The following is a 13,449-nucleotide window of genomic DNA, read 5'->3' on the forward strand; positions in this document are numbered from 1 at the left end:
TATTCGTTTTCTTGGTGTTTCCTGTATTCAAAAAGAAATGCCATCTCTTGATACAGGAGTTCTCTTTGCTACTTGTCCATGAATTTCTCAAGTACTTAAAAAGGTTACCCAGTGCTGCCATGGTTTGGGGAATCTTATCCAGGGGGACTATCTGAGTGAAGAAATGTGTTATTTGCTGCCCAAATTTCACATGATTCAACCACAATTTGAAGACATAAATTTTAACGGAAAGAAGAAATCCCAAATTCCAGTTCACAAAGGAGCTAAATGCAGGTGTACAGCAGGAGCCTACGGTGATGCTTCTGAAATGTTGGCCTTCTCTGTGCACTTGCCTGGAGATGCTATGTAAACATAATCTCTTCCCTGAGCCAAAATCTCTCCCTGTTTGTAACTCACAAGTGGGTCCAAGCAGAACATTCCTTGCGCTTTGTGGATCAGGGCCAGCCCCAAAGGCCAGGAGTAGGCCCTTTTATGGTAGCATTTCTCTATTAGGGTTTAAAAAAAAAAGCCGCAACCACTCAGCCCATAACAAAACAGAGGAGAGAACACAAACAGAGACCCTGGAATGTGTACAGTGCTGGCCAGGGAACTGTTAGGCAGCAGGGAGCCTTTGGGTGGGAAGGGAGATCAAATAATTAGGACTGCAAAACCCTCTTCTCTGCCCTGAGTAGGAAGATAATACAGGAATGTGCATCTGATGGGCAGGTTGCTACATGCAGAGGGGAGAAGAAATGTTTCCTAATGTTTGGTCACTTGGGTAAATTATCTGAGATGTTTTTTAGTGGGTACAGCAAATAGTTTTAGCCTCAGGAAACATTCTTTAATGTGTGTATTTTCAGTGCTATCAGCTACTTAGCTACAAATAGCATCCATAACTTTTCTACCGTCTGATCTGAAGATCTAATTAATCAAATGGTGTAGGAAAACAGTATTATCATCTGGCTGTTTTCTGCCTCTCTCTTCATTTAGCAGGAGCTCGGTCAGGTTCTTCCTGTGTCCAAAAGGTCACAAAGCCAAGCTGTATATAGGTAGTCCTGGAGTCACAACCAGAACTGAGTCCAAAATTTATGTTGCTAAGTGAAACTTTTGTTAAGTGGGTTTGCCCCATTTTACGACTTTTCTTGCCACACACTTGTTAAGTTAGCAACACGGTTGTTAAGTGAATCTGGCTTCCCCAGGGACTTTGTTTGTCAGAAGGTCACGAAAGGGGATGACGTAACCCCAGGACATCGCAACCTTCATAAACATGAACCAGTTGCCAAACATCTAAATTTTGATCATGTGACCACGGGGATGCTGCAATGGTTGTAAGTGTGAAAAACAGTCACAAGTCACATTTTTCAGTGCCATTGTAACTTTGAAGAGACGCTAAATGAACTGTTGTAAGTCAAGGACTACCTGTAATTCTAAAGACATCTTCCGTGCAGTCAGTGGAAGTTACCCAGATACTCTTTTACTATGTTGATAATTCAGTAGTGGCTTGCTATTAAAAAATAATAATCTGCCCACAAATTGTCTGTTCTGTGGGAGAGTAGAATTTATTTGTCACTTTCTGGAGACCACAAGTATCTGCAATGCCTAAGTGTTTTAGTCCTATCTAAAAACTTTGTGGAACCTGGCAGGACAGGGAATGAAAAAGCATTCCTAGGGTGGTTAAAACTTGTAGAAATAGAGAAGCCATAGCTGCAATGATAATGATAACAGCCACCACCTAAGAATGTCAGGTACATAACTAATAATTTTAGGCCAGCCAACAGGTGCCCCAAATGGATATGTTACTTGTCTTGTAGGTGTTGCTTCAAATCTATTTGGTTGAATCTAATGGATTGTGGAACTGAAAGCAAGAATTGTGACTCTGAGATCCATCTGGGAAAAGTGAGGAAAAGTCTTGATTCGTTATTGATATGTCTGGCATGGTAAGGGCAGAACCAAGTGTTGTTGTTTTTTTCTAAACTGAAATCCAGTCTGCAGACAACACAGAGCAGCTCTGTTCCCTAAATTAACATCCATACATTCATAGTGGATGTGAACCAGTGGTGGGATTCAAATATTCAAATATGTAAACAACCAGTTCTCTGTGTGGATGCCGCTTTGGGAAGTCCTTTCTGGGCCTGGGCAACAAAAAATTAGCTGCCGATGTGGTGCGAAGTGGCTGAATCCCACCACTGATGTGAATGGATGCTGGATACTTTTTTTTTGAAGAACATAGAAAGCTGTCTGTCCAAATAATGATCCATTACAGTGTTTTCAAAACCTTGTGCTCTGTAACTCAGGAGCAGGATATTATAAAGTATATAATGAAACTTAGCATGAAGGATTCATCTCTTTGCTCCTACCACCATTGTGACCAACTCCTCAACCTTATGAACTGTTGTATGCTATGATTTGCAAGGTTCTGCATATACACCTAGGGAATCTAAAGTATAATTCATGTAATCAGTATAGTTATCTAGGATGCCTGTAAGCAGAATATAGTCCCAATCAGCTTGGATTTCTTCCATCTTGGATATCTTGTTGTAGGCCTGTGTTAAACATGAAGCAAAGACATATGGTTGAAGCAGGTTATCTTCTCAACTCTCATTGGCCATTTCAGGCTGATATGGGTACACCCCTCCTATTGGTTCACTAGGAATTCCTCTCCAAGACCATTTTTTACTTGTATTGCAGGAGAATCTTGACATCTGGTTCATGCAGTCATTGCTCTCCATAATTCCTGGTGCTGTTTTCTGAACTTGTAAGAACTATGTTAGGTCTTACACAGGCTGGATATTTACAGGTAGTCCTTGCTTAGTGGACTACCTCACAAGCAACTGTTCCAGTTATGATGGTGATGAAAAAGTAACTTTATGCTCAATCTTCGCACCTACAACCTTTGCGGCTCTGTAAGGCAAAGGAAAGCTGAAGTAAGATCATAAGTAAGTCACGATTTTGCTTAGCAACCACTTTGCTTGATGACCAAGTCCCAATTGTGATCACTAAGTGAGGATTACCTGTATACAGGTTTAACATTACTGTGTATTTTGAAAGGACGGTACACCTGTTTTTTTAAATGTGGATTTAGCACCCTCGTAAAAATGCTAAACCTTTGTTTCAAACACAGGACTAGTGGTGTACTGCACAGACAATTGAAAAAGAACCAAGTTCTTTTGGTTATGTTACTGATTTAACATCGTAAGGACAACACTCTTCACTAAGTTTGTTACCCGAGACAAGGGCTTGCTGGGGCAGCAAAATTTCTGGCATTCTTTTCTTTTGGCTCAAGGACTGCTAGACTGTACTTTCATGTGGCTGTCTGGCGATGCCCTTTTGTTTTTGTTTTTTTTCAAAAGATATAACTCCATCATAGACAAGGGGGAGGGGGTTTCTCTCCCGGCATAGCTCAGCAAACAACAAGAACATTGTACGCGGCAACATGCTCACACTTGTTTGGAACTATCACTTGTTCAGGGATATCCCAGCTCCAGCTTGTTTCCTGGTAGGGATGCAAAATTATGACCCAGCAAAGAAATGTAAGCATCTCTCCCTCTTCCATCTTCAGCTGACAAGCTCATTCTCTCCTGGTATCAGCTTCAGTCTCCCTTATATGGCAAACACATTTGCCCATTTATAGCCCAAGCATCTCTTGTATGTCCTAAGATGAACTGTCACTGCCTTGCAACTCTGTAAGCGTCTTATGGGCAGAAAATGCATGTCTTCACTTATATAGCCCCCGTGGAGTGTTTCTTATTTTTCTGAGATGTGATGTCATACAGTTTGGAATACTAAATGAAACCACGTTCTATAGTCTGTGGTGTGGGAAGTCTGGGATTGTTTGTGGAAGTAAAGTCGTGGATAAAAGAGCTATGTTATATTGTTTAATTGCGCTCTGTCTTTGCACTGCTGACACTCTCCCCAGTACACCACCCAAAACCCAGCTTCGCTCACAGATCTTCAGTACTGGAATGCATCTTAAAAGCCACTTAAGATTTAAGAACAGCATTTAAAAGTACTTTATTTGTAATAATTCATTACTGGCAGCTGAGTCCCCTAACGACACATGCATGTGGCATTGGCAAATTGTTGTCAACAATTTGTTTATTCCCTGTGTCAAAATCTGGTCAACGGTCCTCAAGTGTTTGTGGAAGGGGACATTTGAAATTTTGAACAGTTGTTGTTAATGCTGTCACAAACTGGTTGCTTTGGGAGCTTGCCTGTTCACAAAACAGCTGCCTGGTGTGACCTAGCCAGTTACAAAACATCAGTTTGCCAGAATTTTACCTGACTGCCACTGTAGCCACATCATGGAAATCTCTGTTGGCCCTGCATACACAGAAGTGGCTTGTCCAACTCCTAAACCAGGGGTCCCCAAACTCCGGGCTATGGCTCACTATTGGACCTTGAGTCTTTCGGAACTGGGCCGCAGAAGTAGCAGATGAGCATCTCTGGGTATTTCATTTGAGTGACAGGTGGTCGTGTGTGCCCACTACTTGCACAAATGGAGCTGTGCACATGTGCACACTTGCTCATTGTGTCCGCAGAACCATCCTCTTCAGCCCCCTGTCCGTCCCAAAACCCGAAAAGGTTGGGGAACTCTGCCCTAAACAGATCACTTCACTTTTGTATTTCTGGACTGCCAATACAAAGAAGAGGATACAAGAGAAAAGAGAAAACACAAAAAGTTGAGATAGGTTTATACCAAAATTAGATGTAAACGTGGAAAGGCTTTAAGAATACTTTTCTGGGTACTGAATGAGTGAGGACATAAATACCTTTTGTGGCCACGGACATAGTCACAGACCCCCAAGGCTTAAGATTGAAATCATAACATTTCTTTCAGCCTTCGTGGACCCCCTGGTATGATATTGTGGGCCCCCGGGGGTCCGCAGACTGCAGGTTGAGAACCACTGTCACAAGGCATTACAGTGACAGGACACACTGTACTGTGAAATGGGGTGATAGAAGTAGATATCATGTCTTTGCTGTTGTGTTGCCTTCAGTCATGTTCAAAAGATACATGGCTGCCTGACCATATAGCCACGCATACCTAATCTGACAAATAAACCTGCATCTATTAATGAAGATGCAAGAGCAGTTAGATTTCATGTGCTCTCGCAAGCTAATATATTGATGCCCTCTACTGTTTGGAAGTCAATAGCTTCTTTCTTTGTGTAAACAGTAAATATTGTAAGCAGTTTCCAGTACAAAAAAGGGAGAGCGGGGTGGGGGGTGGGGGGTGGGGGGTGGGAGGGAGAAAAGAACTGGCACATTATAGAAGAACATCTCCCAAGGACCAAAAGGCCAAATGCAGTTGCCTCTGCAAATGATTGAAACTGAAGTTTGGCTGGAGTTGATGTTTACATGGCACTTGTGGAAAAAAAAACCCACTTCCCTATCCCTTTTTGTTCTATAAGCATTCTGTAACATGGGAGTTCAATTAAGTGGATATGACATTTCTCTTATTTGAGGCCAGCTTTCTTTTTTATTATTACTTATTTTAGTACTCAAATAGTTTTTCCACATAAAGGGCCTCTGGGGATCAGATGAGCTAGTTATGTTGGAGAAGAGACCTTCTTGCTTTTCTAGAGAGCCCCTGTGATAGGAAGGCAATGGGGAAACATTTTTTAACTCTTAAATGCTATGTAACTTTTTTTCCCCCCACAAAGAATTCCCTGAAATTCAGAGTTAATGATGGCTCAGGAGGAAAACAACGATGATTAGTCACTTCAAAATCAAGAACCCTAGTGAAGAAATCTCATTATTTAAATATTAATGCTAATAACATATTTTGATTATTTGCTCATGATAGATATATATGTCACAGTTATTTGTTAACTCTGAGATGAGACAGGGAATACGTGGCTTAACAAATTCAAATCAAAATTTAAACCACTCTTATTTATGCTCCACAATCTAGGGTGCTTGAAGTCTCTGGCTATCACATGTTCCAGTAGAATTGTGGACCCTCACACCACCGTTATTTTTCTATATTTTTCTTTATCTTAAGAATTAGTCTTTATGGTCTTTACTGTATCTTAAGAAGTAGTCAGGGATGCAGTGGCTCAGTGGGTTAGGACGCTGAGTTTGTCGATCAGAAGGTCGGCACTTTGGCAGGTCGAATCCCGAGTGCCACATAACAGAGTGAGCGCCTGTTACTCGTCCCAGCTTCTGCCAACCTAGCAGTTTGAAAGCATGTAAAAATGCAAGTAGAAAAGTAGGAACCACTACGGTGGGAAGGTAACAGCATTCCGTGCGCCTTTGGCGTCTAGTCATGCCGGCCACATGACCACGGAGACGTCCTCGGACAAACGCTGGCTCTTCAGCTTTGAAACGGAGATGAGCACCGGCCCCTAGAGTTGGAAACGACTAGCACGCATGTGCGGGGGAACCTTTACCTTTACTTTAAGAAGTAGTCATGGCTGGAAGATGTAACAGTTTGTTTGTTACTTTAGAGCAGCACTGTGAAACAAACCCATATAAAAGAGATGTTTTCTGAACATTGATCTAAAACAACATTTTTTATAATGTGAAATAGTAATCTCGTGAACAAGGCAGGTTAGTATTCAACAGGATATAATGCAAAGCTGAGCCAGATCAATGTTTAATACCGAGTTAGAGATTTCAGGACTTGTACAAAAATGTTCACTGGACCTTTCCATCTCTTTACTGCTTATTAAAAAGTTAGGATGTATCTGATTTAGTGTATCTCCACAGATCATCATAGATTTCACTGAATTATTTTGGATCCATCAAACTCTCTCTTTCATTTTCTTCACATTCTGAAAATAAAAAGAAGGGAAACCTGAATGTAAGCCCTGTTGATTTCCATAGGATATAAATATAATAATAATAGGTTTTGATGACTAGATACAACACTTTTTTGTGGATAACTAAAATACATGATAGGCAAGAGACTGACAGAGTTGTTTTCCCCAAACAGGTTGCAATTTCCCGTTGGATTTTATTCTATTTTGATTTTAGGAGTGGCATTTTTTTTTATAATTTATGTTTGCTTCTGTTTTCATGGTATATGAAGCACACAGGTGCTATTATTACTACTACTGTAATTACTACTATTATTTTTCAGCCATAAATTGGGATGTTTTTGAAAGCTGCCAGTAAAATTTGGCAATAAAGGATGAAAAAAAATGGGGTTCAGGGCCTAATCAAAGCCCATAACTGTAAGTTGACAAAAGTCCTGTTTTATTGTCAAGCACTTTAAAATTGTAAAAAACTTTTAAAAAAAGGTGTTCAAACTGCGGTATCCCTCCTTTTGCTCAGTAATATTTTCTTATAATACTAGACTTTCGCCTTGGCAGCTCATGTTGTCTAGTGAGCAAACCCTCCGTAGAGTACAGCTTTGATAAGAATTTTCAATCCTGGGCAGTTGCTTGAGAAAACAAATTTTGATGGGTTCTTACAGTGAGGATCATCCAATCTCTCTACATTTTGGATCCTTTCCGAAACATCTGTTCTAAAATCAAGCTGAAAGTTCAGTTAATTAACAGAGACTGCATAATTTCCATGTGCAAATAAAAGAGCTCAGCATCAATGTTTGATGTACTTGATTTATTTTGGCATATCAATGTTTGAGCCAGTTTGGTGCAGTGGTGAGCCAGGAGTGTAGAAGCCAGGAGACAGTGAGAGCTGTAGTCCCACCATTGGTATAAAAGCCAACTGGGTGACTCGGATCAGTCACTCCCTCTCAACTCAATCTACCTCACAAGATTGTTGTTATGGGGAAAATGAGGAGGAAAAAGAATTATGTATGTTTGCCCCCTTGAGTTACTTATTAAAGGTAGGATAAAAACCAAGTAAGTAAATAAGTAAGTAAGTATATAAATGTGACTTCTGTTAGATGGTAACGGGGAGGTACATCCAGTGTTCAAGTGAAATGTGTGTTATTTTGCTTTTTCTGTGTTAACGACTGCTAATGTTGGATCTCCTTTGTGTCTTGCTCTTTTAGGCTGCCACACCTTGCATGCCTGCTGGCAATTATGAACTGGTAAGTGTGTTTTCCTTTTCTTTTTCTTTGTCCCTTGCTTTTATCTATCTCATTTTGCTGTCCAGAAAATTGCCTGAAGCACTTAATCTTTGAGATGAAAGTAGGTAGGTGAAGTTTAGGAATTAGAAGAGACAACAACTTGTTGGAAAAGCATCCATATGTATGTAATTCTGCTGCAAGTTTGGGTGCTCTTTATTTTTAATGGATTTTTCTGAATGTTTCCAAAAATATGGTAAATGGAGAAGATACTAGAAAACCCCCAGCAACTGTACATTTCATACCATAGAGTTGGTTGCATACAAACAAGATCTGTATACTTGAAAACTAAAGAAAAGCAAGAGTATTCTTATATTTGTTTTCGGAGTTTAATTATTGATACATATTTCACAGTTTGTATATTTACTGGTATACGCTATTTCAGTATGCATAATGGGTGATAAGGAAGCACATTTCCCATTATGCAATAGGGTTTCTAATTGGTCTTCTCTCTCGACTTGCTGGATCCCTCCTATACCTTATACTTTTTGATTCTACAAAAATAATTACACCATTGAATTCAACGTGGCATCTTTCTTCTGTTATCACATTAGGGTTGTAAAAATTGTCTAGCCATTATTATGTTGTGAAAATACAATGACTTTCTGGCAGCTGTTGAACTGTGCTATTCTAATATTGATCTAGATTTGCTCTATTCCATTTTGGTGTATTTGTGATGGTGCTAGATGAGAAATCAGGAGATAGTGTGTTCAAGTCCATTCTTAGATGTGGAAGCTGGCTTGGGGACTTTGGGCAAGTTTTTCTTTCTCTTTTGTTAGCCCAACCCACTCTTGCAAGATGGATGTTATGGGGAAAGCAAGAGGCTGGAGAATAATGTGTGCTCCCTCGACTTGTACAAAATAAAGGCAGGAGATGATGACGATGATGAGTGTGCCGTACACAATGAAGCAACAAAAGGCTCGAGAACTGTTCTAGGCCCAGCAAGAAGCAATATTGTCTTTGTTTACCCCCACCCCCATGAGAGATAACTGAAATTCTGTGAAGATTTGCCTTGCTTAGGAGATTCCTCAGACATCCTCTGACATTAAGGCTGAAAACTCACAATGACTCAGAAGCCTAATATCAGAAAATGATGCCCTGAGATTTCCTGAGTGTTATAAATCTTGGTCGATGAATTGGGATGAAGCCCATATAAAGTCTTCACCATATTGGATATTCTCAAGTAGACAAGAAGCCATAAAAACAGATTTCCAAGAACACCAAATGTTTAATAAGTAGATTTATAGTAGCAAAGATAATGCTACAAAATTACAAAAGAATTCCAGTGATTGCCCAATAACTGTCCATGAATGACCAGTATTCAATGTTTGCAATGAGTACAAAATTCAAATTATTGTGTTTCTCTTGTCTATGCAATATAGTGGCCAAGAAACCATTCCCTTTTCAACAGGAGGGACAGTAACTACTGGTAACAGGCTATTTCCTTGGGGCCATGTGAGAATTTAAGGTATCATCACTATTGCTTTCAAATCTTCCTTGACCCTTTCTTGAAAAAAGTTATTCAATTATTGGCAAGTGACACATATCAATAATCCATTGTTACAGGTCAAGAGTAGATTTTAGATATTCACAGATAACTTTCTAAGCTATCTGAAAAATCCACAGTTCTTCATGTCATTAGATTTCAACTAATATCTATAAAGGAAAGACAACTCATGCATTTTTAATACAGCAATCTATACAGGATCATCACCCTAAAATGTGGCGATAATAGGATAAGTCCAAACTGTATCTTAATAACCCATCGCTTTGAAAGCTTTAATCAAGATAAACAAAGTGGTCAGAACACAACCTAAAACCACAATACTGTACTAATAATTGTTCTGATTATTGCTATGGTCTGTTGGTAATAAATTCAGATTTATTCCATTTTAAAGAATAATCAGGCAGGATATGAAATTTATATATTAATGAAATGTGAAATGTCCTATTGGCATACATTCTGATTTATTCTTGTTTATAGAACAATCAGGATATGAAAATCATGTGTTAATGAAATGAGATAGGAATAGGTCTATCTATAAAGGTTAACATATGATCTATACATGGAATTTTATTTTCTGACACTCATGTCTACTCACATTAATGTTTTCAGAGTTTTAATTGTCTAGACAAGACATCCTTAAGCTATTTTTTTTTAAAAAGAACCCAAGACATCTTTGGTATGTACCTCATCATAAATTTCACAAAGGATAGGCACACCATTAATCTTAATGCCTGATATAGGAACTGAGTAAATTATATGATTTAGGGTATGAGTAAATTATATTAATCCAAACAAAAACATTTTGAGGAAACGCCCAAAAAGTAAGAACACGTTAAAGAAACCATACAAAAAATGCTTTTCCAACATTCAGGGCTGTGGCTGCTGAATCCTGTTTATTTAAAATTAAAAGAAGAACATTAGAAAAATCAGAAGCCTAACCCTGAATAAATCCTGCCTGACCTGGGTACACAGTAGTTGGAAGAATAAACTGGTTCCAAATAGGCATTAAAATTCTTAGCATCCAATTGTATAAGGCAAGTGATAGACAATTAGAATATATGGTAATATCCTTGTTGGTTTAGGAATAATTATAATATTTGCCTCATTAAAACTAAAAAATAGGAATTTATTTGGAAAAAAAAATCAGTCAGGGAAATAGGAGATTATAGGGCCCAATATACAATATACCAAATCAGAAAACCATCACAGGTCAGGAGTTTTCTCCAGTATCATAGATTTAATGGAGTGACCATTTCTTGAAGGAAGAAAGTGAAGTGAGATTGGTAACCTGGTCCTTGTGATAATTTTACTTTTTGTTAAAAGCAAACTGTTTTGCCATCTATTGCTGAGGAACGGGAATGCACACTATTTGCATCTCCACTATATGGTACAATATTACGTTGTTTAATTTATTTTTGCCTGAAGAATACACTACATTTATCTCTCTTTTTCAATATTTCTGCTTTGCTTGATGCAGTATAATAAAATTCTACTTTGGAAGCATAAGACAGTATTACGTTCATATTTAACAGAGACTAAACTGTAAGATATTGGTCAGGAAATGGGTAGGATAATGAACTAATAATTCAATAACTTTACTCTTTAAGCTTGTTGTTTATTTTATAAGCGGCATATGTGATCATTCAACCTCAGATAAATACTTTGGAGATGTTCTATATATCAAAGACAATTATGTAACTGAATCACTGTTGATAAAAAAATTCTTCTATTTCCTGTTCCATCTGTTTAGCAGTCTGTATTGTTCAGCAAAGATACATTCAAGGACTATGTAGAGAATGCATGTACTTTTTAAAGCAGATAAAATAGTAAGGATCACAAGAGCTTGGATTGAAATTGTGGTAGAATCACATGCTTTAATTTTAGATACAGAAGAATGAACTATCAGGAAATAATCTAACCAAAGAGAATTTATTTCTATGGAAGAAAGGAAAGTATACTCCCTTTGGGGAAGATTAATACAATACAACACAAATTATTCATTCAGCTAAATTCAGAGATGTAGTCTTGCAAAATATTATGAACCTGAGAATAGAATTTAGGTAGTGAAATGTTAAGAAAGATTAAAAATTTGATTTTGAAGCACTTCCATCTATTATATGGTCTGTTGATTTAGTTTACATATATTCAAAACAATTATGTGTTTGTGGTTGGACCATAGAAATTCAGGATTTCTAAAGCTTGATGTATGGCAATAAGTATTTAAAAATGACTTATCTTTCTGATACTTTTTCAACAGTTAATTTAGAAAATGTTAATGAAATGTTAACTCAAATGACAACGTTTCTGGAATGTTTAGAATTGTCACTTATGTCAACTTTTTCTATCTAAGCATTCCATTAAAGGGGAAATAGGGATACTGCAGAAAACCAAATTCAGTTCTTCTCCTACCCTTTTACTTAAATTTGGTCAATACGTCTTTATGCTTTGCTGGAAACCAAGTCCTTTAATATTCCAGACTGTTGTTAACTAGTTTTAAAACCAATAATCAAGAAAAATGGCATGTTACCTTATCCAAGCATGCTGCATCTGGATTGAATCAAAAGACAAGCTACTGCTTCCCCAAACGATAAAAATGCAATGATTTTCTTTAAAAAAAAACAATAATAAAATTTAAAATAATAATAAAAATAATAAATAATATTTAAATATTTAAATTTTAATATTAAAAATAAAATCTCTAAATTCTATTTTTCAATAGTAAAAAATGTTAGGATATTAGCTAACTGCATGATTAAATATTATAAAAACCAACAGGGAAAGGGGAAAAAGTTCTGCCAATCAGCCTATTAAAATATATGGATTTTTAAAGATACGATATTTAGAAGAGAAAAAGGAAAAGCAAAGAGGAGTGGGAGAAAAAAAAGGAAAAGGAATACAGGTTAGTACAAAACCTCTGCTGTTTGTAATATTTCCTTTTAGCCAAGGTCATATGAATATAAAAAGAACATGTATTTAAGAGACAGAGATAAGTTTAAAAGCTTGGACAGAAATAATTATAATAACAGGAAAAAATAAATAATTCTCCCCCTTCTACAGGAACTTAAAAGGATAAGATATTTTTTATTTACACAGAATTACATATTGTTTTCTAAATGCCACTTGATAATAGTTATAATTTTTAAAATTGGCTGGGTACCTGGTAAAATATGGAAGATTCTTCTCTCATGGAATATTTCTCGTAGTGTTGAACATCTGTGTCACTGAACTTTAGTACAATCAGCAAAAATATAATATGAAATGTATGAAATTCAATGGTGAAAAAGTAAGGTTCTACATTTAGGCAAGAAAAACCAAATGCACAGTTATAGTTTAGGACATACCTTGCTCAATAGTAATAACTGTGAGAGGGATCTCGGAGTCCTAGTGGACAAACACTTAAATATGAGCCAGCAGTGTGCTGCAGCTGCCAAAAAAGCCAACCCTGCATTAATAGAGGGATAGAATCAAGATCACATGAAGTGTTAATACCACTTTACAATGCCTTGGTAAGGCCACACTTGGAATATTGCATCCAGTTTTGGTCACCATGATGTAAAAAAGATGTTGAGACTCTAGAAAGAGTACAGAGAAGAGCAACAAAGATGATCAGGGGACTGGAGGCTAAAACATATAAGGATTGGTTGCTGGAATTGGGTATGTCTGGTTTAATGAAGAGAAGGACGAAGGGTGACATGATAGCAGTGTTCCAATATCTCAGGGGCTGCCACAAAGAAGAGGGAGTCAAGCTATTCTCCAAAGCACCTGAAGGCAAGACAAGAAGCAATGGATGGAAACTAACCAAAGAGAGAAGCAACCTAGAACTAAGGAGAAACTTCCTGACAGTTAGAACAATTAATCAGTGGAACCATCTGCCTTCAGAAGCTGTGAATAATCCAACACTGGAAGTCTTTAAGAAGAGACTGGA

The 13,449-nt window shown here is 37.6% G+C and overlaps 1 protein-coding gene across 12 annotated transcripts in view; it reads left to right on the forward strand.

Annotated features, from left to right (window-relative positions):
- The window catches only part of TNS1 (tensin 1), a 402,998-nt gene that overhangs the window by 242,596 nt on the left and 146,953 nt on the right, over nucleotides 1-13,449 (forward strand). For all 12 annotated transcript variants that reach the window (XM_083349831.1, XM_083349836.1, XM_083349838.1 and 9 more), the window contains one exon: nucleotides 7,943-7,981. In XM_083349831.1, coding sequence (XP_083205957.1) covers nucleotides 7,943-7,981 — 39 coding nt within the window. The remainder of the gene's footprint in view (nucleotides 1-7,942; nucleotides 7,982-13,449) is intronic.

The sequence above is a fragment of the Vipera ursinii genome (genome assembly GCF_947247035.1).
Source record: "Vipera ursinii genome assembly, chromosome: 1".
Classification (NCBI taxonomy): domain Eukaryota; kingdom Metazoa; phylum Chordata; class Lepidosauria; order Squamata; family Viperidae; genus Vipera; species Vipera ursinii.